General features: G+C 41.9%; 1 protein-coding gene across 1 annotated transcript; it reads right to left on the bottom strand.

The window, feature by feature from the left end:
• Positions 1 to 10071: 10071 nt before the first annotated feature.
• LOC125136741 (transmembrane and coiled-coil domain-containing protein 5B-like) lies at positions 10072 to 22084 on the bottom strand. The gene is made up of 10 exons (XM_047797534.1): positions 22050 to 22084; positions 20738 to 20921; positions 20354 to 20404; positions 19708 to 19776; positions 18378 to 18434; positions 17540 to 17599; positions 16620 to 16684; positions 12021 to 12096; positions 11709 to 11752; positions 10072 to 10416 (listed from the first exon to the last, which is right to left on the bottom strand). The coding sequence occupies exons 1-10, from the start codon at positions 22082 to 22084 to the stop codon at positions 10218 to 10220; spliced, it is 840 nt and encodes a 279-aa protein (XP_047653490.1). The 3' UTR covers positions 10072 to 10217.
• Positions 22085 to 23138: the final 1054 nt, after the last annotated feature.

The following is a 23138-nucleotide window of genomic DNA, read 5'->3' as shown; positions in this document are numbered from 1 at the left end:
CATGGATACTAGCTGGGTTCTTAACCTGCTGAGCCTCAACCAGAACTCCCCAGGTACAATTCATTTTAATTTTATTTAATCCAGTACATCCAAAATATTACATCACTTCAGTATGTAGTCAATATAGAAAATTCCTAGTGAAATATTAAACTTTTTATCATAGTAAGTCCTTGAAATCTGATGTGTTTTGCATCTACCTCCCCTCCCATTTTTGGACTAGCCATACGTGGCTCATGGCTACCATACTGGACAGTGGAGACTTAAGAGCTCCAAAAAGAAAAATTTTTAAGTAGGACATGGTTTAAAGAATTTGATATTTGATTTTTCCACCATGCAATATAAAATTTGCCATATGGAAAATTGTATCTCATTCATTTTGTGATTTCTAAGTTAGAATTTAAAATGACCTGTGTTGATGACATGTCATAGTTTCATTAGCAGTATTTTTCCCCTTAGTGGCACATAATATAATGGTGTGTCTGAAAATTAGTGACATTTTAAATACTAAGAAATACAAATCTTGTTTGTTTTGTTGTAGCCACTTCTACAGCATGGGGAAGATCTCAGGCCTGGGATCAAACCAGAGCCACAGCAGTGACAACACCAGGTCCTTAAACTTTAGGTTACCAGGAAATATAAATCTTAACCTTCGGAGCCTCTGACTCTTCCTCCATAAAGTAGAGCACCAAGAGGACCCATGGATTAGGGTTGTTGTGAGAATTAAATAAGATAATGTTTTACAAACATTTAGCAGGGGAGTTCCCGTTGCGGCACAGTGGTTAACGAATCCAACTAGGAACCATGAGGTTGCAGGTTCGATCCCTGGCCTTGCTCAGTGGGTTAACGACCCGGCATTGCCGTGAGCTGTGGTGTAGGTTGCAGATTCGGCTTGGATCCCGCGTTGCTCTGGCGTAGGCTACAGTAGCTACAGCTCCGATTCGACCCCTAGCCTGGGAACCTCCATATGCCGCAGGAAGCGGCCCTAGAAAAGGAAAAAAGACAAAAAAAAATAAAATAAAAAATAAACCATTTAGCAGCTTCTAGGGGCCGCCTGCTTGTCCTGGCTCATGGCCCCTTCCATCTTTAAAGCCTTTACTCTGCCCTCTGCTTCTGTCATCATCTCTCCTCCAACTCTGATACTCCTCCTTTCCTCTTTCACTTGAAACAACCCTTGCGATTGCGTCAGGCCCGACTGGAAAGTACAGGATAATATCCCCACCTCAAAATCCTTAACTTGATCATATCTGCAAAATCTCATGCAAGTCACATGTTTACAGCTTCCAGAGAATAGGATGTGGATGTTTGGGGGGCCGTTATTCTGCCTCCCACACTTGGAAAGGCAGAAGGTATTCCTTTATCCTAATCTCTATACTCTCTCCACAGAATAGAAAAAAAACTCCATACGCTAAAGAAACATCTTATCAGTTTGAGTTAGCAGCAAATGTAGACCTACGGGGAAGATGCCGAAGCAGCTGTAAATAGAAAGAGAGAATGATCAGATGGGTGGATTCATATTAAGCTGAACTCTGTCTTCCCACAGAGATGTCCCTGCTTCTTCCCACTTATTTTCCCAACTTGGAAATAGCTGTCCCCACATTTCTCTGTATAAAGAATCTGGAGGTTATGCTCAATGCTTTTAGAGCAAAGGTTCTCAGCCTTGGCTATATATTGGAATCACCTGGGAAGGGATTTGTTTTCAAAACTGTCAATGACCTTAAATGAAATGAAAATATCTGTGGTTGGAGCCTGGGCACCAAAGTTTGTCAATATCCCCAGATGATTCCAACTTATTACTCTAATAAGAGACTCGGGTATAAAGGAATTCAATTCCTCTTCCACAGACCCACAACCATTCCTTCCTTTTTCTTTTCTTTACTAAATAATATTTCACTGTGGTCTGAGTCTCTCTGAACATCACCGCCCCTGCAGGTTTAAGAATTTAGAAAGTTCAGCCTGGAATGGGTGTGGAAGGGGCCGTGACCACTGGTTGACCAGCTGCTGGGCCTGGGCACTCAGAGGCTCCCCATCCCTCCCCTGTTCTTAGAATGTGTTTTACCTGTTCCCCCAGCCCAACCCACTCCCCACACTAGAAGATGCCTCAAGGATGAAGCCCTGAGAAAGTAAAGCATTATCGAGACCATCTGGGTGGTGTATGTGACTGAACCCCGTTAAGTCCTCTGCATAAATTTTTAAGATTCCAGTGGATGGGTGCAGAGTTCCACTCATCCTGTAGCCTCTTAAGAAAAGCCTCACATGTGAATTTCTTGCTGATTAAACTGTCACCTACTAATCTGGAGCGATTCGCCTCTTTGGTCTCTCCTTACCCTCCAGGTATGAAGCCAGTCTGTGAACCCACAGAGGACCTTCAGATTTTCCAGGAAATCCTCCTCCTTCCAACCCTCTCAATATCAAATCCACTGAACACAAATGGTTATTGAATCCAACTCTCTCTTGCATACCCAATGTCAGTGAATAATTAATAACCTCTCTTGAACTCAGTAATCAAATAAACTACTGTTCAGATAGTCTCTCCTGGGAGAAATTTTTTCAACATTCATAGGACTAGTGGAGCTCAACCCTCTCCAGGGGCAGTTTAGATTAGTTTATTTAAAAGCCTGGGGGAGTTACCGTGATGGCTCAGTGGTAATGAACCTGACTGGTGTCCATGAGGACCAGGTTCCATCCCTGGCCTCACTCAGTGGGTTAGGATCTGGCGTGGCTGTGGCTGTGGAGTAGGCCAGCAGCTGCAGCTCTGATTTAACCACTGGCCTGGGAACTTCCATATGCCATGGGTGTGGCCCTAAAAAGCAAAAGAAATTAAAAAAATAAAGTACAAAACAGAAACTCACAGATTTCAAAACCAATCTTATGGTTACCAGAGGTGAAACCGTTGGGGCGGAGGGAAGACTTGGGAGGGTGGAAATAACATATACGCACTACTGTATAAAACAGATGATTAATGAGAACCTACTAGATAGAACAGGAGAATCTACTCAATGGTTTGTAGAAAGAATGGATATATTTATATGGATGTGGGAAAAAAGAATGGATATATTTATATGTATGACTGATTCACATGGCCATGCACTTGAAACTAATACAACATTGTAAATCAACTATACTCCAATAAAATTAAATTTTAAAAAAAGAAAAATAAATCCTGAGCTCCAAGCAGGGGCTCGGGCTCTTGCAGACTGCTGGCAAAGGGTAGACATCCCCACACTAGGGCAGCTTTGCCAGCTGAAAGCCATTAGGTTAGCAGCGGGGAAGCCTTCGACCCACCCAAGCAAGTGGAAGGAGCAGCACCTGCCTGGCCATGGTCCCTGAAACTGAGCCAGAGGCTCTTGAGCTCTGGGCCCACAGAGAACCTCAGGTTCAAATTCACTGAATTCCCAGAGAGAGCGACTAACATCTTTCTTTCAAGATGGCACTAGGCACCGGGAGTGAGTGACCATGGCAGAAAGGCAAGGATTTCAAAAGATCTGAAGTCCTAACTGGTGAGTACCTATGGACTGTGGGAGAAAGAACAGTTCACCTGGACTATGCCAGAGAGCAACCTATGGGGGATAATGCACCCCTGGACTGGGTCAGGTTCCCCCAGTCCCATTATGCTTTACTAAAAGCTGTAACAGTGAGAATGGCATGGCTATGTGTGAGAACTAAAGCTTTCCGTAGGCTCCCCAGGGGCTATTTCAGGCAAAACTGCCCTTGGTAGAGTCATTATTCTAATGACTACTTCAGCTTCCCTGTTCCTCCCTCGATTCAACCCCTCACCCACCTTCGGGGGACAATGGCCTTAATGTCTCTTTCAGTGCCTCCCCTACCTCCGTACAACTCAGTTCTTCTGCTTTGTGTTCGTGCTAATCTATGAAAGGCCCTTCATGCCTTGATGAAGCATTTGTCTGAGGTGTTTCTTATTTTAATGGGAATCGTAAACTAGGGGGATAATTCCACTCCGAAGGAAAATGTAAGGCAGCGATGGAAGGGTCCTGGGCCTCTACAGTAATGCTGGAGAGGAGAGAGGAAAATAAATAATGGAAAAATGATTGCAATTGCTGATTCAATAGTTCTAGCAATTGGCAGGTTAATATTACTGTTTGAGGATGACTTTGTGGGTCTTTACTACTTCTTTCTTCCTTGCCTTTCCTGTGTCCTGGAGGAGTCCAGAGGTGGCCTATGAGCCTGGGCTCTGCCATTGACTATCTGGATGATTTCAGGCAGTTTAGAAAACTGCAAAGTAGACACCTTATGGAAGTATCTAATTCAATGTCTGCAGTACAGTCGATGATGGATGATAAATGTGGTTATTGACAGTTATAAGCCTCCAATTAGTCAGCATTTATAGTTCAGAGAAGCTTCAGCGTTACTGCTAACCTTGACGTTGAGTCCTGGGATCTGCCACACAACTGAGAACCTTTGAGAGCATGATTTATTGCTTATGTCTTCGCCTGTCCCCCCTCCCTTCTGTGCATCCCAGTACACTGATTGTGCAGGGCCAGGCACATAGTAGGCACTCAGCAAATGTTTCTGAAACTAAGACTTTAAACCAAACTTCTTAACTCCTTCTTAGGGTTAATAGAAACCCGATTTCTTCTCAAGAAGATAAGAATTATAGAAGCATCACCCACTAAGGCTTCTGACAAACACGATGGAAGCTATTTTAGGCTTCCAAAGGGATTCCCTGGGAAAGAAGCCAGGAAAAGGCTAAAATCACTGGGAGGGCTGAGGACTGACAGGCTTAGAGAAGGCTAGGAAAACGGTTGTTCCTCACTCATGCAAAGACCTGAATAGACTTGTTTGTAAGACCAAAGAATGTCAACACAAATGGTCGTAGTAGGCACCCAGAAATCAACCTCAGGCGCAGAAAAGTGTATGTAACTTGTAGAAAATCAGATACATAACAAAAAGCCTGGAACAAGGGTCCAAGAATTTCTTCCTTATTCTGTGCTTTTTCTTTTTTTAAGACAACACTGGAATTTGCAAATATAAAAAATAAATTTCGTTTTTTTTTTCAAAAGGCTTTTTTTGTAGTGCAAATTCTAGTGTCTCCCATTCGTTAAGGTATCTCCGGCACCTTAAAAAAATGCCTATGTCCATTTTCAGTGGCTCTCATTTCAGGATTGATATTAGCTCACCTGTCTGGTTTTTACAGAAAAATAAGGAGCAGGGGACCATGCATGTTTTGGTATATTCTTAAAGTTGTCTCCACCTTCGTGGTGACCCTAAAGAGGCACTTTTAACGCTATGTGTAGAACAGGAGAGGTGAAGAGGGTAGGCCACTCCTTAGGGCATGGGGTGTAATGTTAAAAGACAAGAGTCCTATTTCACATCAGCCTTCCCTCTCAAGGAAATGGATCTTTAGCATGATTTAAAATACAAACAAACAAAAAAAGATAGTCCAAAATAGTTAACGGGTAATATCACATTTTAAGATAGGTGAGAAGGTATGAGGAAAGTGCCTAATCCACTTAACTGAATTCAAGTCTTCAGACCCAAAGACATTCCATGTTAGAATGCTGAGAATCTTGGCAGCCATTATAACAGGTTCCTAGGGGAGGGTGTAGCCACTTTAAAGGGTTAACTAGCTGCCTGGGATCAACAATCATTACAAGGCCAAAGGAGATGTCACACCTAATCCTCTCTGCATCCAAAATTCAGCATATCCTTTTTTTTTTTCTTTTTTTCTTTTTCTTTTTTTGTCTTTTGGGCTGCATATGGAAATTCACAGTCTAGGGGTCAAAATAGAGCTGCAGCCACCAGCTTACACCAGAGCCACAGCAATGCAGCATCCTTAACCCACTGAGTGAGGCCAGGAATCAAACCCACATCCTCAAGGATACTAGTTGGGTTCTTAAACCACTGAGCCACAGTGGGAACTCCCAAGTTCAGCAATTTCTATTCTACCAAGGGTCTCTGGTCCCTACATGGGCTAGTTAATTTCTTCCTAGAATCACAGTTTTGAGTGATTGAAACAGACTGAAATAAAGCATCCAAACCAACAAATGAAATTTAGTAGAACAAATGGTAAGTCTTATACTTAGTATGTTTTTTGGAATCTGTGTAAATACAGAACAGAGAAGATGTAATACAAGGATAATTCATGTCTAAAAAGGTTAAGAATCGCAGCTGACACAAAGCTCATTATCTTCGTGTGGTGCAGCCGCCAAAACAGAGAATGAACTCTTTGGCAGCATTAATAAAGTCATAGTGTTTAGACTAAAAGCAGAATAGGGCCAATCGGACCTCGTCTATAGTGTTCCTTTCAGCCAGGGAAGTTTCATAAGAGAATACAAGATCTAGAAGCCATGTCTTGTGACAGCTTAAAGGAATTGGGAATGTTCATTTGGAGAACAGAAGTCTGCTCATTGTAGTGACTAAAATATAAAGGAGGCAGTCCCTTTGCTGTGTTGCTATGTAAGCTTAACTACTAGACAAAGGCAAATTTTATCTAAGAGAAAGGAGTCTCGTGTTGTCGAATGGCCACCATGTGTCCTGGGTTGCATTAGGTGCCTTACATTATTTTGTTAAGATCTTTCAGAGACTGATGGATGTTGGGAGGTGGTAAGGCACCAGTTGCTGGAAGCCGGATTTCTCCCTCAACACTGCCCATTTAAAGCAGCAATAAACTCTTTTCTGCTTCCCAGAGTTTTGAATTGAGGCAGGTCCTCCTGGAGCCAGCTTCCTACTTGTAGGCAGACTCACTGGATCACAGAAAATGCCTCTGTGTTCCTACAAAGTATATTTCCAGTACAGCATCAAGTCAAGTTTTCCCATCCCCACTGGGCCCCTGATGGCAAGGGAGGGGCTACCTTATCCCAGTTTTCCTAAACTGACATTTCCCAGCCAGTCTGGAATAGGACCACATTTGTCTAGGCTGTGCCTGTGGGAAGGGCTGGGTGGTGGATGAGAGACTCGGTGTTCCATGAGCTTATAAGATGCTCTGGAAACGACTCAGGAAATAATACTCTCTTTACATCTCTTGGCCATTTGCAGGCGTTTTCTTCACATACACCTGTAGTTTAGATTCGCCCAAATGCTGAAATCCCCCAGCCTGAGGCATGCTTCTGGCCAGTGAACAGTGGATCAGCCCGAGTCTTAGCAGGAACCAGAACTCAAATGGGAGGATTCCTATGAAGCAAGTTTAATGAAGGATGTGTGAGTAGGGAATCAGCAAAGGAAACTCAAAAGCACCAAGGGGCACACTCCGCCCTCAAGGCCATGTGCTTAATGTCCTGCTATTGGCCCACTACCTCCCCTTGGTATCCACATGCCTCCTTCATCTTATTCAGGTCTGAGTTATAACGCTACCTTCTCAAGGGAGCATTGTAACTGCCGCTCCTCATCACACCTTCCACCTCCCCCACCTTACTTTCTTAATTTTTCTTTTTCAGGGCTGCACCTGAGGCATATGGAAGTTCCCAGGCTAACGGTCTAATTGGAGCTGCAGCTGCTGGCCTACACCACAGCCACAGAAACATGGGATCTGAGCTGCATCTGTGATAGATTCCACAGCTCACGACAATGCCACATGCGTAACCTACTGAGCAAGGCCAGGGGTCAGACCCACATCCTCATGGATACTAGTCAGGTTCTTAACCTACTGAGCCACAATAGGAATTCCCCACATCTAACTTTTTTTTTCTTAAATGATTTTTATTTTTTCCATTATAGCTGGTTTACAGTGTTCTGTCAATTTTCTATAGCATGACAAAGAGACCCAGTCACACATACATATATATATTCTTTTCTCACATTATCCTCCTTTATTTGCCATCATAAGTGACTAGATATAGTTCCCAGTGCTATACAGCAGGATCTCATTGTTTATCCATTCCAAAGGCAAGAGTTTACATCTATTAACCCCAAATTCCCAGTCCCTCCCAGCACCCCCCTTCTTGGCAACCACAAGTCTGTTCTCCAAGTCCATGATTTTCTTTTCTGTGGAAAGGTTCATTTGTACCATATGTTAGATTCTCGATATAAGTGATATCACATGGTACTTGTCTTTCTTTTTCTGACTTATTTCACTTAATATGAGAGTCTCTAGTTCCATCCATGTTGCTGCAATTGGCATTATTTTGTTCTTTTTATGGCTGAGTAGTATTCTATTGTGTGTATATATACCACATCTTCTTAATCCATTCATCTTTCAATGGACATTTAGGTTGTTTCCATGTCTTGGCTATTGTGAATAGTGCTGCAATGAACATACGGGTGCATGTGTCTATTTCAAGGAAAGGAGAATAAAAAATGGGAAAAAGACAGTCTTTTCAGGAAGTGGTGCTGGGAAAACTAGACAGCTTCATGTAAATCAATGAAACCGGAACACACCCTCATGCCATGCACAAAAATAAACTCAAAATGGCTCAAAGACTTAAACGTAAGATAAGACACCATAAAACCCCCAGAAGAGAACATAGGCAAAACATTCTCTAACATAACCTTACAAATGTTTTCTCAGGTCAGTCAGGAAACAGGAAACAGAAATACAAGCAAAAACAAACAAATAGGACCTAATCAAACTGACAAGCTTTTGCACAGCAAAGGAAACAAACAAACAAAAAAGACAACTTAGAGAATGGGAGAAAAAAGTTTCAAATGATGCAACTAACAAGGGCTTAATCTCTAAACAACTTATACAACTCAATAGCAAAAAAAAAAACCCATCTAAATTTTAGAATCACCTAATGTCACCCGATATTTTTGTCTTGTCTCTACTCACTACCATGTGGGCAGAGATTTTTGTCTGTTTCGTTTATTGCTATAAACCCAGCACCTACACACTGCCTGGCCAAGGAAGAGGTTCAATATTTGTTGAATGAATGAATGAATTCATTGGACTTATTTGAGCTCAAGAAATAGTCCAAGATCCATCTTTCTGCTTCAACTTGCTGATGACACTCCTGCCTTTTGAAAGGAAGCCTGCTGAAATGCAATAGAGCTTGTATTTGGCCACAAGAGGGTGGTGTTGATCAGTTTTTATTTTGGGGGAACCTTCCGAGACCATTCTCTCTCTCTTTCCCAGACCCTGAAAAGAAAATGTAGGAGAGATGTGTCTGCAGCCAAGGCAAACATACAGTGTGTCTCTTCCACCCCAACATTACTGTGCAAGTGAAATTCAGTTAAAACCATCAAGAATGGTCCATCAAAGGACAAGAGCCACCGGAAAGCAAGAGCCTTGGGAATGTGCAGGAGGAAGAACTGCCCAAGGAAAGTGCCTCCCCGGCTCAGCTTTGGCACCCAATAGACACCACTGGCTGGCCACACGACTGTGTTTTGTGCCACATCTTTCTACCTCCCTCGCTTCTACCATCGATCCCCTTTTGGCTGTACCAGCAAGAAAGAGCTCTCACAGTGCAGATTCTAGACTCATGGTTCCACCTGTCACACTCCACATACCATGGAAGGGAATGACAAATTCTTCAAGGAATCCTTGTGAAGACACCATGCTTGGGGTGCTGTGGGATGATACAATCAAGGGTCAGAAGCCCAGCCCTCAGCCGTCAAGACACAGAGTAATGGCATTACAGGCATAAGTGGGCAGGGCAGCGTGGGAAGCCCAGAGACAGCACAGGCGGCATATGGAAGAAGGCAAGTGGGACTGTCTCAGGGTGGGAGGGATCAGAGGAGTTGTTATGGAAGAGATGGAATTTGAATTAGGATTTGGATTTATTATAATCCTAGAGTTTTAGGGTAATTTTCTTCTTAATTGAGAATGACTATTTGTGTACATGTAAAGGTCAGCTTTTCAGGGTACCTCACTCCTGTAAGACATAGAATAATATAAAATAAAAGAAGTGCTTTTTTTTTTTTTTTTTGGCCACATCTGCCACATGCAGAAGTTCCACAGCCAGGGATCTAATCTGCACCACAGTAGTGGCCAGAGCTGCAGCAGCAACAATGCCAGATCCTTAACTCGCTGAACCACCAGGGAACTTCATAAAAGAGCTTTAGGAAAGGTAATGTGTTATGTGTTATAGACCAATTTCATAGACCACCAACACAGTGAGCTCTGGTCAAACATATTTTTTATTTGAAAGAGAGACACTCTGGAGGGAAAGCAAGGGAAGGGGATGGAATGAAGAGGTTTGGGGTCCAAGCAGCAGCTCTGAGTCAAAGCTCCCACTTCCTTCCTGGCCCAGCCCCCACTTGGGGCCTCAGCCATGCCCCTCCTCCCACCCACTCAGGTGCGGCATGACACCCCAGGCCACTCCAGACTAATGCGGTAGAACTTCTTCCACCTCTAGAGTGAGGAAGGGAAATAAGATGTCCCTCAGCCTCTTCAAGGTGTCTCTGCTCATTACCAAGGGCAGGGCATCCACAAGGAGGTCTGGGTGTATGTACTGCAGGTAGAAAAGCACATAACCCAGCAGCTTCATGAAGATCATGACCATGAAGACAAGACACCTGAAATGCCTGCAAAGAGACATGCATCGTTAGCCTGGGGGAAAGAGACAGACCAAGATCCAACAGCAGGAGGCGAACATCGCACTCATTAAGGACAGGTGAGGTGCTTTCGTCAGGCCAACCTGAGGGAGAAGAGGGGATCGGAGACACAAAGGGCAAAGGGAGGGGACAGGCAATGACAGAAAAGATGGACATAGTGGTGAGGAATCGAATGCAGCCCTCCTGACATTTAAGCCCTCCAACAGAATAGATGTCCATGTAGAAGAGTTAGAGAAAGTGAAGGCTTCCAGGTACTATATAAGCAGACCTCTCTGGGGGTTGTCAGAAAACATCCAGGACCGTCCATCACATGTGTAAGTCTCAAGATCAGTAGCCTTCTTCAGATTCACCATAGCGAGCAGTTCTGGAATTTGAAATGAGTCGGGGCCATCTCCGACGTTAACATCCACATAAAATGATCAGGGTCAGTTGTTTTTAAACATCAGGTGCCAAAAGAAACCAATTCAAAGAATAATTGCATGTGTGTGTTTTCTTGTGTGCACCCAAGAAAATTCCACCCTGAAAACTGGCATAAGACTTCGGTCTCAGAGTTCCCACCACAGCAAGCGGGTTAAGGATCCAGCATTGTCTCTGGGGTGATGCAGGTTGGATCCCTGGTGGTGCAGTGGGTTAAGGATCTGGAGTTGCCGGAGCTGTGGTGTTTCTTGCAGTTGTGGCTTAGATTCCATCGTAGCCCAGGAACTTCCATATGCCTCAGGTGCAGCCAAAAAAAAAAAAAAAAAGCACTTTAACTATTCTGAAATGTTATAAACTGAAGCTTTTTGTTGAAGTGCCACACAGAACATTTCAGAGTTAGTCTCCTCATTTCAAAAATTAAAAAAGAAAAGGCAGAGAGTTCAAATTTTTTTCTGAAATTTTAAAGCCTGCAGTAAAAGAACTAAGAAAATTAATGCACCGTGAAACTTTCTGGTGAAGAGAAAAGCAGATTATCAGGTTCTGGATATAAAAAATAGAAATGGGCCCAACTAAGGGTTCTAGGAATAGAAATTGAAAGTGAATCATAATCTGAAAGCTTCACCTTGAACTTCTCAAAAATAGCCACTTTCTCCAGCCACCAAGTCCTGTATTACTCTGACTTTGAGAAAAGAAGGAAGGAAGGGTTGGGGGAAATCTGGGGCTGCCTGATACTTTCTGGTTGGTGGATGTGTTTACCTTTACTCTGTATGCTCTTATCAAGTTACTTCTACAGAGTGAATATACCCTAGGCTAGGAGGAAAAACAAACAAGATTCTACCACCTACCTGTACCAAAAGATTCTCTTCTGTTTTTTAATGATGGTCTTCTCCTGTGGGAAGCAATAAAAAAAGTCACAGGATATCCCTGTCCGTATGCTCAAAGAGAGGCAGTATAGCAGGGCAGCTAGGAGCTTAGACTCAGAAGTCAGTGGCTCTGCCACTTCCTAGCTGCCAGGGTGTGAAGCAAGATTCTGAGTCTCTCCTTATCTCCTAACTCTAGGGTTATTGAAAAGAAGGGAAGGGGGGAGGGGCAAGAAGAAAGAAGCCAGAGGAGGAAGGGATAGAGGAAAACTCCAATGTGGGACCAGGAAGACTTACCATGTTGCTCTGGATGGTCTCCACCAGAATTGACCCAGGTTTCACAGTTTGGGAGGAATTGTTCTGGGCTTTGATTCTGGGTGAAAAAGATCAGAGCCAAGAATTAAGTAACATAATCTGTGGGGCTGAGGAAAAGTGCCTTTCTATGTCATGCAGCATCTATGTTTTATTTCCTAGATTCTTGAAAATATTCACAATGCTCAATATTCAAAATTCATAATTTGCTAACATACAAAGAAGCAGGAAAATGTAGTCCATTCTCCAGAGAAAAGATGATCAATGAAGAATAACTGGAATGCAACCCTGATGTTAAGATTCCCACTATGAAAAGCCTGTCTCCTGGTGGCAGTTCAAACCTCAGCTCAGGTATGATATCCTCAGCTGGGCTGTTCCAGACTGACCTGGGCACTCATGATTTTCAAGGTCAGATTGTGATTTGGGTGGAGTTTAGACAAAATTTGAGCCTCTCCATCTCTGGCACTCTGTTTTTTGTTGTTGTTTTTTTATCCAACAGCAGTTTGACTATCCTGAACTCTGCCTTCTGTTTTCATCCCAGAAAGACTGTAGGTTTTCTCCAAGTATTTTAGTTGACTTTCAAACATTCAGTTTAGCTTGCCCTCAGGCTAGACGTGATAAAATGGGGAAATCACTCTTTGCCTTTCCCTTCTTCCAAGTGTCTACCCACCTCTGGAATCTGCCTGGTTTTATTCATTCTCCAGTGCCTTCTGATTGTTCATTCATTTGTTTTGCTTTGTTGTTCGGAATTTAGAGCTGTTTTCTGTCAGAGAGTCAGATCCAGTGAAAACTTACTAGCCTTTGCTTGGGAATGTTTTTGTGATCATCAAATAGAGAAGCAAGTAGGGCAGTGTTACAGATTCCAGGTTTTGGCCATGATGGAATAGCTTATATCAGATTAGACCAACTCTATAAGCAACTATAAAAACTGGGCCAAATACATAAAACAGCCATTTGAATACACTGAAGAATGTAGTCAGAAGATGAGGGGATACAAAACATACTAAAGTGACCTAACCTCCTCACTCATCCAAGATTTTTCCCCAAGGGCACTTGTCAATTTGTGGTACATGGAATAGAGTCCAAGGAACAAGCATAGGATCAATTGACTGAAAAGACAGAGGCTGGAGTTTAAGACCATAAGGTGAAAAATCCAAGGAAGAAAGGAACCACAGAGAAATGAGGTCAAATATTTGCATGAACTTCCCTATCAAGGTGATAGCTGGCTCCTAAGCTCTACATGGGTAGCTCAAGATTCCAAAAAAGCCCAGAAAGTAGAAGTTTCCTCAAGAGCTGAGCAAAGATTGGACTAGTCATGCAGTGCTGGGGAGTATATGTTGGAATTTGAGACCTGTTAAACATGAAGTGCCACTGGTACATTTGCAAGGGGGAAAAAGAAGTGATGCTTTCAATATATAACTTTAATATGCTCATAGTAATAAAAAAAAAACTCAACAAACTCAAAAGGGAAGTTTTTAAATCTATTTACAAGAAACTCACATACCCTATTTAATGAAATATAAAATACTTCCCTACTAAGTTGAGTGAAACTCAAGGATGCCCACTTTCACCTTCTCTTGTCAGTATTGTACTAAAAGTCTTTGCTAGTACAATAAGGCAAGAAAAAGAAAAGTAGAAAGATTAAAAAGGTATAAATACAACTTTTTATTTATAGATGGAAATCTAAAGAATCTATAAACAAATCATTATAAGTGAATTTAGCAAGGTCAATGATACAAGTTTAACGTAGTTGACCCTTGAACAACATAGGCTTAAACTATAGGTAGATTTTTTTCAACATATACAATATTTTCATTGTACAGATGTTTACATGTGGAGAAAAGCTTGTGTTCACAATATGTGGAATCAAAAGAAATAGGGTTTGAGTCCCGAGTCCATCCAAGCTGTTTCAGCTTCCTGCCCTTTGATGAGTCATTTATCAGTTCCTTTGTTTTTGAGGAAGAGAAAATAGTACATGCACTTTCAACTGTTCAGGGGATTTACAGCCCTAACCCCCATGTTTGTTGTTCAAGGGCCAACTGAATCTATAAACCAATTGTATTTCTATATACTATCAGTAATCAGTAATCTATTCTATCTATAGAAAATGAAATTAACAAGTACATTATTTGTAAGAGCATCAAAAATATCAAGAGTTGTGGCGCAGGAGGTTAAGGACCTGATAATGCCACTGCAGCATCTTAGGTCACTGCTGTGCCAAGGGTTCAGTCCTTGGCCTGGGAAATTCTACATGCCATAGGCACAGCCAAAAAAACATGCATATCAAATACCTAGGAATAACTCTGATGAATGATGATGAAAAATGCACAAGCATTCTATAGAAAACTACAAAATATATTTATGAGAAAGTAAAGAAGATCTAAATACACAGGGGGATAATAATATTTGTGGCTTAGAGAACAAAATGTCCTTAGATACTGAAAATTAGCCTGAAAATTTATCTATAGATTCTGTTATTCCAATAAAAATCTAAGCAAGCCTTTTTTTTTTGGTAGAAATTGGAAAACTAATTTTAAAATATATTTGGAAATTCAAAAGGCCAAGAATAGCCAAGATTGACTTAAAGAGCAACAAAAAGTTGTAGAATTTAAGGTACAATAAATCAAGGCTAATTATAAAGCTACAGGAATTAAAAGCGTAGTACCAACACAAGCATAGAAGCATAGACTAATGGCATACACAAAAGTATCCAGAAACAGACTCACACATATGTGGTTACTTATAAAACAAGGCACCACTGAAAATGCATGCACTTTTAAGTAAACAGTGCTGAGCAATTGGCTATCAACATAGAAAAAAAGTAATCTTGATCTCTAACTCACACCACAGGAGGAAAAAAAATTCCAGATGAATATAAACTTAAATATAAAAGGTAAAATGAACAAAAAGTTCTAAGGGCAAGTATAAGACAATACTTTTATGACCTAAAGAAAGTCATGTACAAAAAAAAAAGAAAAAGAAAAAGAAAAGAAGGGAGTTCCTGTCGTGGCGCAACAGAAACAAATCCAACCAGGAACCCCAAGGTTGTGGGTTTGATACCTGACCTTGCTCAGTGGGTTAAGGATCTGGCATTGCCATGAGCTGTGGTGTAGATCTCAGACATGGCTTGGATCCTGTGTTGCTGTGGCTGTGGCATAGGCCGGCAACTGTAGCTACAATTAGAGCCCTAGCCTAGGAAACTCTATATGCTGCAGGTGTGGCCCTAAAAAGAAAAAAAAAAAAAAGAAAAAAATTTGATGGATTAGATTTCCTTAAAATTATGTAGTTGTTTATCAAAATATTCTATTAAGAGAGTAAAAAAAGACAGCCATAACTATAATATCTATATCTGACAAAGGACCTTATGAGAAAAATGTATAGAACTCCTAGGAATTAATAAGAGAAAGACTGACAATCTCCAAAATATATAGGCAAAAGATATATTATAAAAGAGGGTATCTGAATTTTCAATAAACATTTAAAAAGATATACTACTTTAATAATCAGTAATGAAATGCATTATTAAAACTAATTTTAGATATCACTACACTCCTGCCATAGTGGCTAAAATTAAAAAAGACTGTAAATATCAAATGAAAATGAGGAAATAGAAAAACCAGAACTAGCAAAGATTCTTACGGGAGGAGATATTGGTACAGCACTTTGGAAAATTGTTTGTTTTTGTCTTGTAAAGCCAAACAAATGTGTACTCTAGCAATTCCACTCCTTGGCATATGAGAGAAATGAGTGCCTATGTCTACCAAAAGACATGCACAAGAATGTTTAGAGCCACATTAGCTGAATAGTCCCAAACTGGAAATAACCAAAATGTTCATCAATGGTAAAAGTGATAGATTTTACCGTATTCCTACAGTGGAATAGCATACAGCTATGAAAAGGATGAACCACAGGGCCATGCAGCAATGTGGATGAAGCTCAGTGAAAGCCAGAAGCGAGAGGACATATTGAATTTATGTGAAGTCCCAAATCAGACAAAACAAAAAAAAAATGATAAAATTCAGAATCATGGTTGCCTTTGCAGGGAATATTGACTGAGAAAATGACATAAGGGAATCTTTTGGGATACTCAGAATGGTCTATATCTCAATCTGAGTGGTGTTAACACATCCCTTAAGATTTTTGCACTCTATGTATATTAGCAACATACTACACAACACAAAAAGTAAAAACAAAAGAGTGTCAGGTCCTAAACCACACAAGTCTATGGATACAAAGTGTACATAACTGGGTATTGCTGGGGCCTCCAGTCAGTGTGGTGGATTCACCATGTGCTGGGAAAGGGGTCAGCACAGTCAATTTTCAAGAATACCACTCAACTTAGGACCCATGAAAAAAAAAGAACATTCAAAAAGAGACCTTTTAAACATCAGGTGCTGAGAAAGGCAAGAGATAAGCCTGGATGTTGATAATTTTCCAGTACAGAACATGGAACAGAAGTCGACAGGACTAACTTGTTGGGAACCATTTAGTGACACAAACTGGTCTGAGAATAAATCTGCCCTTCAAAGACCACCCAGGGCTTGTCGCCACAGTCCATCAACTAGTTCATTTTCCCAAACTTACACTTCTTTTTCAAGAAGGAGCACCTCCTTTTCCTTCTCCATCTGCCTCAGAATTTCCTGGTATTTCTTCCCATGGAAATAAAATAAATTTTGATCATAACCAAGAATTTCCATATATTTCATTACTGTATCATTGATGAAAGAGTCTCCTAAGACTAACTGTGAATATTCCAAATAGTACATTCATGAATGTGCACACACAGTAGGACAGTGTTCTAAGAAAAATTGGGAGATATCAGGCACTAGATGGATACATATGGTAAAAAAGAAAAAGGAATTCTCTCTTTGGGTCCTGCTTGTGTTCAAATCCTAGATCTCACACTTACTAGCTGCATTTTCAGAGCAAGTAACCAAACTTCTTTGAACATGTGTCCTCTTGATCATAACAAATGACTCCCAAAGAGTTATTAAGCAAACTGATTGAGAAAAATACTATATGATGTGTGTTTTAAAATACTATACATATGTAAACCAACTATAATGGAAAAAAAATGAAAACCTTTTTTTTTTCTTTTTAGGGCCACATTCGCAGCATATGGAGGTTCCCAGGCTAGGGGTCAAATTGGAGCTACAGCTGCCGGCCTACCCCACAGCCACAGCCACACAGGATCCGAGCTGTGTCTGTGACCTACACATGGCAGGGATGGAACCTTCAACCTCATGGTTCCTAGTCAGATTCACTTCTGCTGTGCCACAATGGGAACTCCAATAAAAATCACTTTAAAAAATAAAATAAAATTCTATATATGCCAGTGCCTAGCACAAAGTACATCTTTAGCATAGATCCATTTTGTTGTTGCTGTTATATAAATGGCATATTCCCCAGTGGCAAATGTTAGCCTTAATGAGAAATCAAGAGCCCATGACGTTGGAGAAATTCTGCCGATACTGTACTCTGACTTTCCTCCAGAGGCAGTGTACCTTTATGTAGTGGGCCTGGTCCTCACAGAGCTGATACACAGATTGATAGTCACTCTCTATCTAGAAAGGAACAAGAATTAACAGATTTCAAGGATTAAATCACAGCGAAGCCTTGGCTGCTGCCAACTGGCACATTGGACATTTGGGTGGTTACCTAGCAACTTCTTACTCAAGAACAAGAAACCACATCACAAAGCAATGATCTCATCATTCATGGCCAGGGTCTAATTTTAAGCTAAGGAAGTTATTTGCCCGGGTTCTCATGTGCCTCTCAGGTGAGACAACAGGAGATGTTTCAGGGCACTTAGGTTTGGGTTTCAACAATAGTATTTGAGTATTTGAGGCAGAAAGTGTTGAGGAAATAGCAAGACCTGTACTTTATAAGCATTCTTTCCCTTCACCTGCAGATGAATCAGAGATTCATCTGCCAGATGCTCTTTTTTTTTTTTGTCTTTTATCTTTTTGTTGTTGTTGTTGCTATTTCTTGGGCCGCTCCTGCAGCATATGGAGGTTCCCAGGCTAGGGGTTGAATCGGAGGTGTAGCCACCGGCCTATGCCAGAGCCACAGCAATGTGGGATCCGAGCCGCGTCTGCGACCTACACCACAGCTCACGGCAACGCCGGATCGTTAACCCACTGAGCAAGGGCAGGGACCGAACCCGCAACCTCATGGTTCCTAGTCGGATTCGTTAACCACTGCGCCACGACAGGAACTCCTGCCAGATGTTCTTATATCTACCCCTCCCATGCCTCAACCTGTTCTGTTTCTAAGTTCTTTGGGGTTCTCTCCCAGTTGTATCCTGAACAGACACTTCATGGGGGGAGACACTGCCTCTACCTTGACCAGTTCCTTCTCTTGATTTGCACAGGACTCTGTTGACTTTTGCAGTTTCACCTGTGGAAGACAGTGAGTGGCAGCAGAAGTTAGGAAAATGGCTGTACCAGTGGCATACAGAGGTTCCCAGCCCAGGGATTAAATCCAAGCCACAGCTTCAACCTACCCCACAGCTGCAACATTGCCGGATCCTTTAACTCCCTGTTCCAGGCCAAGGATCGAACCCTCACCTCCACAGTGACCCTGTCCACTGCAGTCTGATTCTTAATCCACTACACCACAGTGAGAACTGCAATGGCACTCTTTTGAGGCAAGAAAATAGGTAAAGTTCATATGGCCAATAATAGCTATTATATTGTGAGGCAGGCTATGATAGTCTGGAGTGGGCACTATTATTGTCCCCATTTTGCAGGTGGGGAGACAAAGGCAAGGAGAGGTTAAGTGAATAACTTGTTTAACATTACACAGTGGCAGAGCTGATGTTTAAGCTTTGGTCATGTAACTGCCCAATCTGTGGACCTAATAATCCTTCTTCCAGTCCTAACAACCAAAGCACCAGCCCCTTCCTCCCTCTTGTATGTCACAGGGTGCACCCACATGCCCTCTGATGCACAGAGTAAAAAAGAAATCTCCTGCCTCTTTTCCAGAGAAAAACAGGACAGGAGGGCTCTGGCATGGTGGGTTCAGCCAAATTGCCATAGTGGCCACATAAAGCTGCAAGAGCTTCTCAGCAGGATTTCTGCCCTCCTGGGCATGCAATTCAGTCATTCATTCATTCAACAATCATTTATTGAGCTACTACTATGTGCCAGATGCTATTCTAGGCACTAGAGAAATAGGAGTGAACAACAGAGACAAAAATTCATGCCCTCATTGGATTTACCTTCTAGCTGAAGAAAAAGTTAAAATTTTTAAAAAATAAAACTTCCTTGGTCTATAAGCCATGGATTGGAAAATCAGATACAATTGTTGATTTATCCCTGTGTGGTTACAGAAGACAGTATTCTCTTCCTCCTTGACTATGTGTGTTTGTCTGCTATTTAGATCATGTTTCATGAGGGCATATCCTGATGAGCATTCAGAATGTGTTCTATTGACTAATGGATGATGAGTTCTCTGGGACAATTCTCGCCACTTTGGCACCATTGCAGTCATCTCTGCTACCAGTGTGACTAATAAGTCAGGGGGTAGAGAATACAGAACAGAGGACATTGGCTCCCCTCCATAAGCATACAGACATATCTAGCCTGGGGGAGACCTTGAGAGCCATTCTACCCCAAACTCACAATTGACACCTATCCCAGAAAATATGTAGCTTTGCTTTCCTACTCACCTTCAACTCTGCCAACATCTGCTTTAGGGCTTCTTTATCAAGGCCAACATTCTTAAATCTCCTGGAAATCTGAAATGCCATCCCCCAAATTATAAAAACACTCAGTAAGGCATGCAGATGTGAAAGCTGGGATAGAGTCAGACTTGAAGGTCTGAGGATGGCAGAGTGGTGATTAATTAATTCAGATTCCAGATAGATGCTTGACAGGAAAGCGTCTCCTTTCTATGGAAGCTGCCTGACACCAGGCCAGCCGGAGAGACGTTTTTGTCCCCATAGGCCATGAAAACTTGTGTGGCACAAGGAGGCGAGGAAGGTGAGGTGAGAAGAAAGAACAATAAACCGGGGCAGAGTAGTTGGGGGAGGGAGGGACAAATCTCTCCCTTCACAGTCCTCAGCTTTCCCAGCCCAGATCTGTAATTCCCAGAGGACAAATGATGATATCAATTAATCAGAGCCTGTTCTGAGAGATTCAGACAGCAGAGTCCAGAGGGAGCACACCCACTTTGCCCGTTGTTCCTCTTCCTGTCTGTCTGACCTGGGAATCCAGGAAGATGCTGACTCTGTTGGGATTCCTAAGAAATGAGCCTCTTTTCAAGGGTGGGGCTTATCCTGGGACCTCTCCCTGAAGATCTATGGCTCATCTTACCTTCTTCTGAACCTCCATCACATTCTTTCTTAGGATCTCCTTATTCCTTTCCTGGGGAAAAGAATGAGGTAAAGGAAATAAACTCCACTTTGCTCTCATACCCTCCCACTCACCAGGCCACTGCAATCCCATCTGGGGGATGGGGGTACCAATCGGGAAAAGTGCACGGGGCCCCACAGAGGGGGTCTGAGGACTGAGCCCAGGCTTCACACACACACACACACCCTGCCCCGTTCCAAGTGCATATTATTCCCAAAGCACTCCCTTAAACAGCTGTGATTTCCACAGACACAGCAATGAACTGTGATGATGGTCCCCTGGGCAAGAGAGCAGCAGGCTGAGAGCAAAATGCATCAGACTGTCCTGTTCTAGGCATCTCCTTACCAGCTTTGCTGTCTCCAGTTCCAGGTCCCTCAGGGCTTCCTCTGTCTCAGATGTGATGTTGTTCAGCTCCTCACTCTCTCTGGCTTGTCCTGCTGACAGGTTAATCTCTCTTTCCAGACTGAAAAATAGAACCCAGGTGTGGTTCAGACTTAAGGAAGCTGCCAGGGCCCCTGGTGGGAAGCCACTGCCAAGGTCTCAAGGGGCAGAGTGACTACCTGATGCAGTGGCAATAAAATGTCAACCGAATGTGTACTTTCATGCAAAAATCTGTGCATAATATGATGTCAATGCAACATGTAATTAAGTGCAAAAATCTGTACATAAACCTTTTAAGGGCACCACTGTTTATGTTTCAGGATTTGAATAATACCCAGATTCATGGACAAAGAAGTAAACCTTCCTTCCACCCTCTCTCCACCCCAAAGGGAGTTCAGATGAGAAGAAGCCCTTCTCCCACCAACTGCAAAACCTGACCTTTGAATAGTTTCTTCTCTCTCTTGAATTTTTTTGATAAGGACCTGATTTGCCTCATCCAGTCTCTGCAGGTCCTTTTCAAGGTCTGAGTTCAAGTAGTCAAGGTTTTGTTTTGTGACTTCTAATTTCGGTATTTCCATCATCTCCTGCCTGCAGAAAAATCATCTTCATTACCACACTCAGGACAGGGAAACATATGAGCTGTCATCTCATTTATTCCTCCATCTTCTGTTGTTACTATGCCTAACCACCTCTGCATTACCATTTTCCATGATAAATTGATTTTTACAGTGTTTTACATTAAGTAAATTTGTGGAGTCAAATCACATTTCAATTTTAAATATGGTAAGTAGAATCCATTAAAACACAAATCTTTTATCCGACAAAAAATATCTTTTCCATATGAGTAGTTATACTCCAAAATTATTTGTTTTTAAAAATTTTATATGGAGTATGTAGATTCCAAGCCACACCTATAAAGCACTTAAATATCTGCAAGGGAGAGGACTTTCTTCAGTCTCCTTTTGTTGAAGTCTCCTAAGGAGTTTGTTATGTTGAATACATTTCACCCTAGTCAGGTAGGTGCATAGGCTGGCTGGGAAAAAGGGACAGGGGTGGATCTTTTCCCCAAATAAGACTGATTTGCTTTGGGGGATATTAGTTGTCTCTGAAAACCCCACTTATGGTATGATAAAGTCCAAAAGAACTGAAACCAAACTCTTTTCTCCCTAGAAGACTTCTGGGCTTGAGGAGATAAAGTCCTGTGTAGTCAAGGTTTTCTTCCTTATGGGATTGTAGTTGACACTTCCCGGCCTAGTTCCTCGTTCTTATTACTTACACATCATCCAATGGGTCCTGTCCAACTTCTTCCATTGTAGGTCTCCTAAGTTGTTAATACAAACATGTGTTATGGAAGTGAAGTCTCTAGTTTCCAATACAGTCATTGACCCAGGAAGGAACAGGGAAAATTTTGACCAGGCAAGACAGAGCCAAGAAGAAACCCAGGCTCCCAGGCCTACTCATATTCCAGAATCAGTTGCAATATTTTGCTTCATTTCAATAAGCCAGATCATATCAATTAAATGAATGTCGTAAAGGAATCCCACTGGAATACAGGAATATTTTTGTTTTCGCAATTTTTCACACTTTAGCTACCTTTCCCTTTTCTCGCCTGCATTTGTCTGGTCACGGGTATAGTGCTGGGAGTACTCAAGCTTATGTCTGTTGGCGAACTCACTGAGAGATCATTTCTCACCCTGATATTCAGGAAGACAAGGGAAAAGACTAATAGAACAGTCAGAGGGTACAAAAAAGTTGGCTGTCTGGTTTTTTTATTGGTCTTTAACCATCCTCCTTTTTAACAAAATCTACATATTACTGCTGGGTTGATCCTGAAATAGGAGCAGAAACAGCCTCATGGACAATAGGATAGAACTACTGAAAGGAAAAAAAAAAAAAATTGGATTCTCAGGGATGTTATCTGTTCTATTGCACCAAAAGTAAAGTTCAGGACTGAAACCAATCTAAGAAAAGTACACCAAAATCTCCATTCACATTCCACCTTCTCTTCCTTCCTCTTTTCTTTGAAGCTTTTTTTGTTTTAATTCCCCTTTTAATTTCTTTTTCTCCCTTCTTCTCCTTCCATAGCTCTCCCTGTGTCTTCCTTTTCTTTCTACTCTTTACGCACAAGATACCCCAGCCCATGATTATGCCTTCTGAGCTCACCCTTCTCATCCCAACAGAGATTTCTTTTTCTCCAACTGAGATGTCCAACTGAATGTCAGAGCTTCCAGAAAATGTATCTCCTTGATGATTGAATGCCCCACATATAGCTGGACCTGTCATCTCTAGCAGGGTGGGGCAACATGTCATAGTGGGTAGGAGTAGCTGGGGTGGAAGCCACTCATCATCATCCCTGTAGGAAGAG

Source organism: Phacochoerus africanus, chromosome 9, assembly GCF_016906955.1.
Source record: "Phacochoerus africanus isolate WHEZ1 chromosome 9, ROS_Pafr_v1, whole genome shotgun sequence".
Taxonomy (NCBI): domain Eukaryota; kingdom Metazoa; phylum Chordata; class Mammalia; order Artiodactyla; family Suidae; genus Phacochoerus; species Phacochoerus africanus.
Note: the sequence above shows the minus strand (reverse complement) of the source record. Positions and strands in the feature narration are given on the sequence as shown.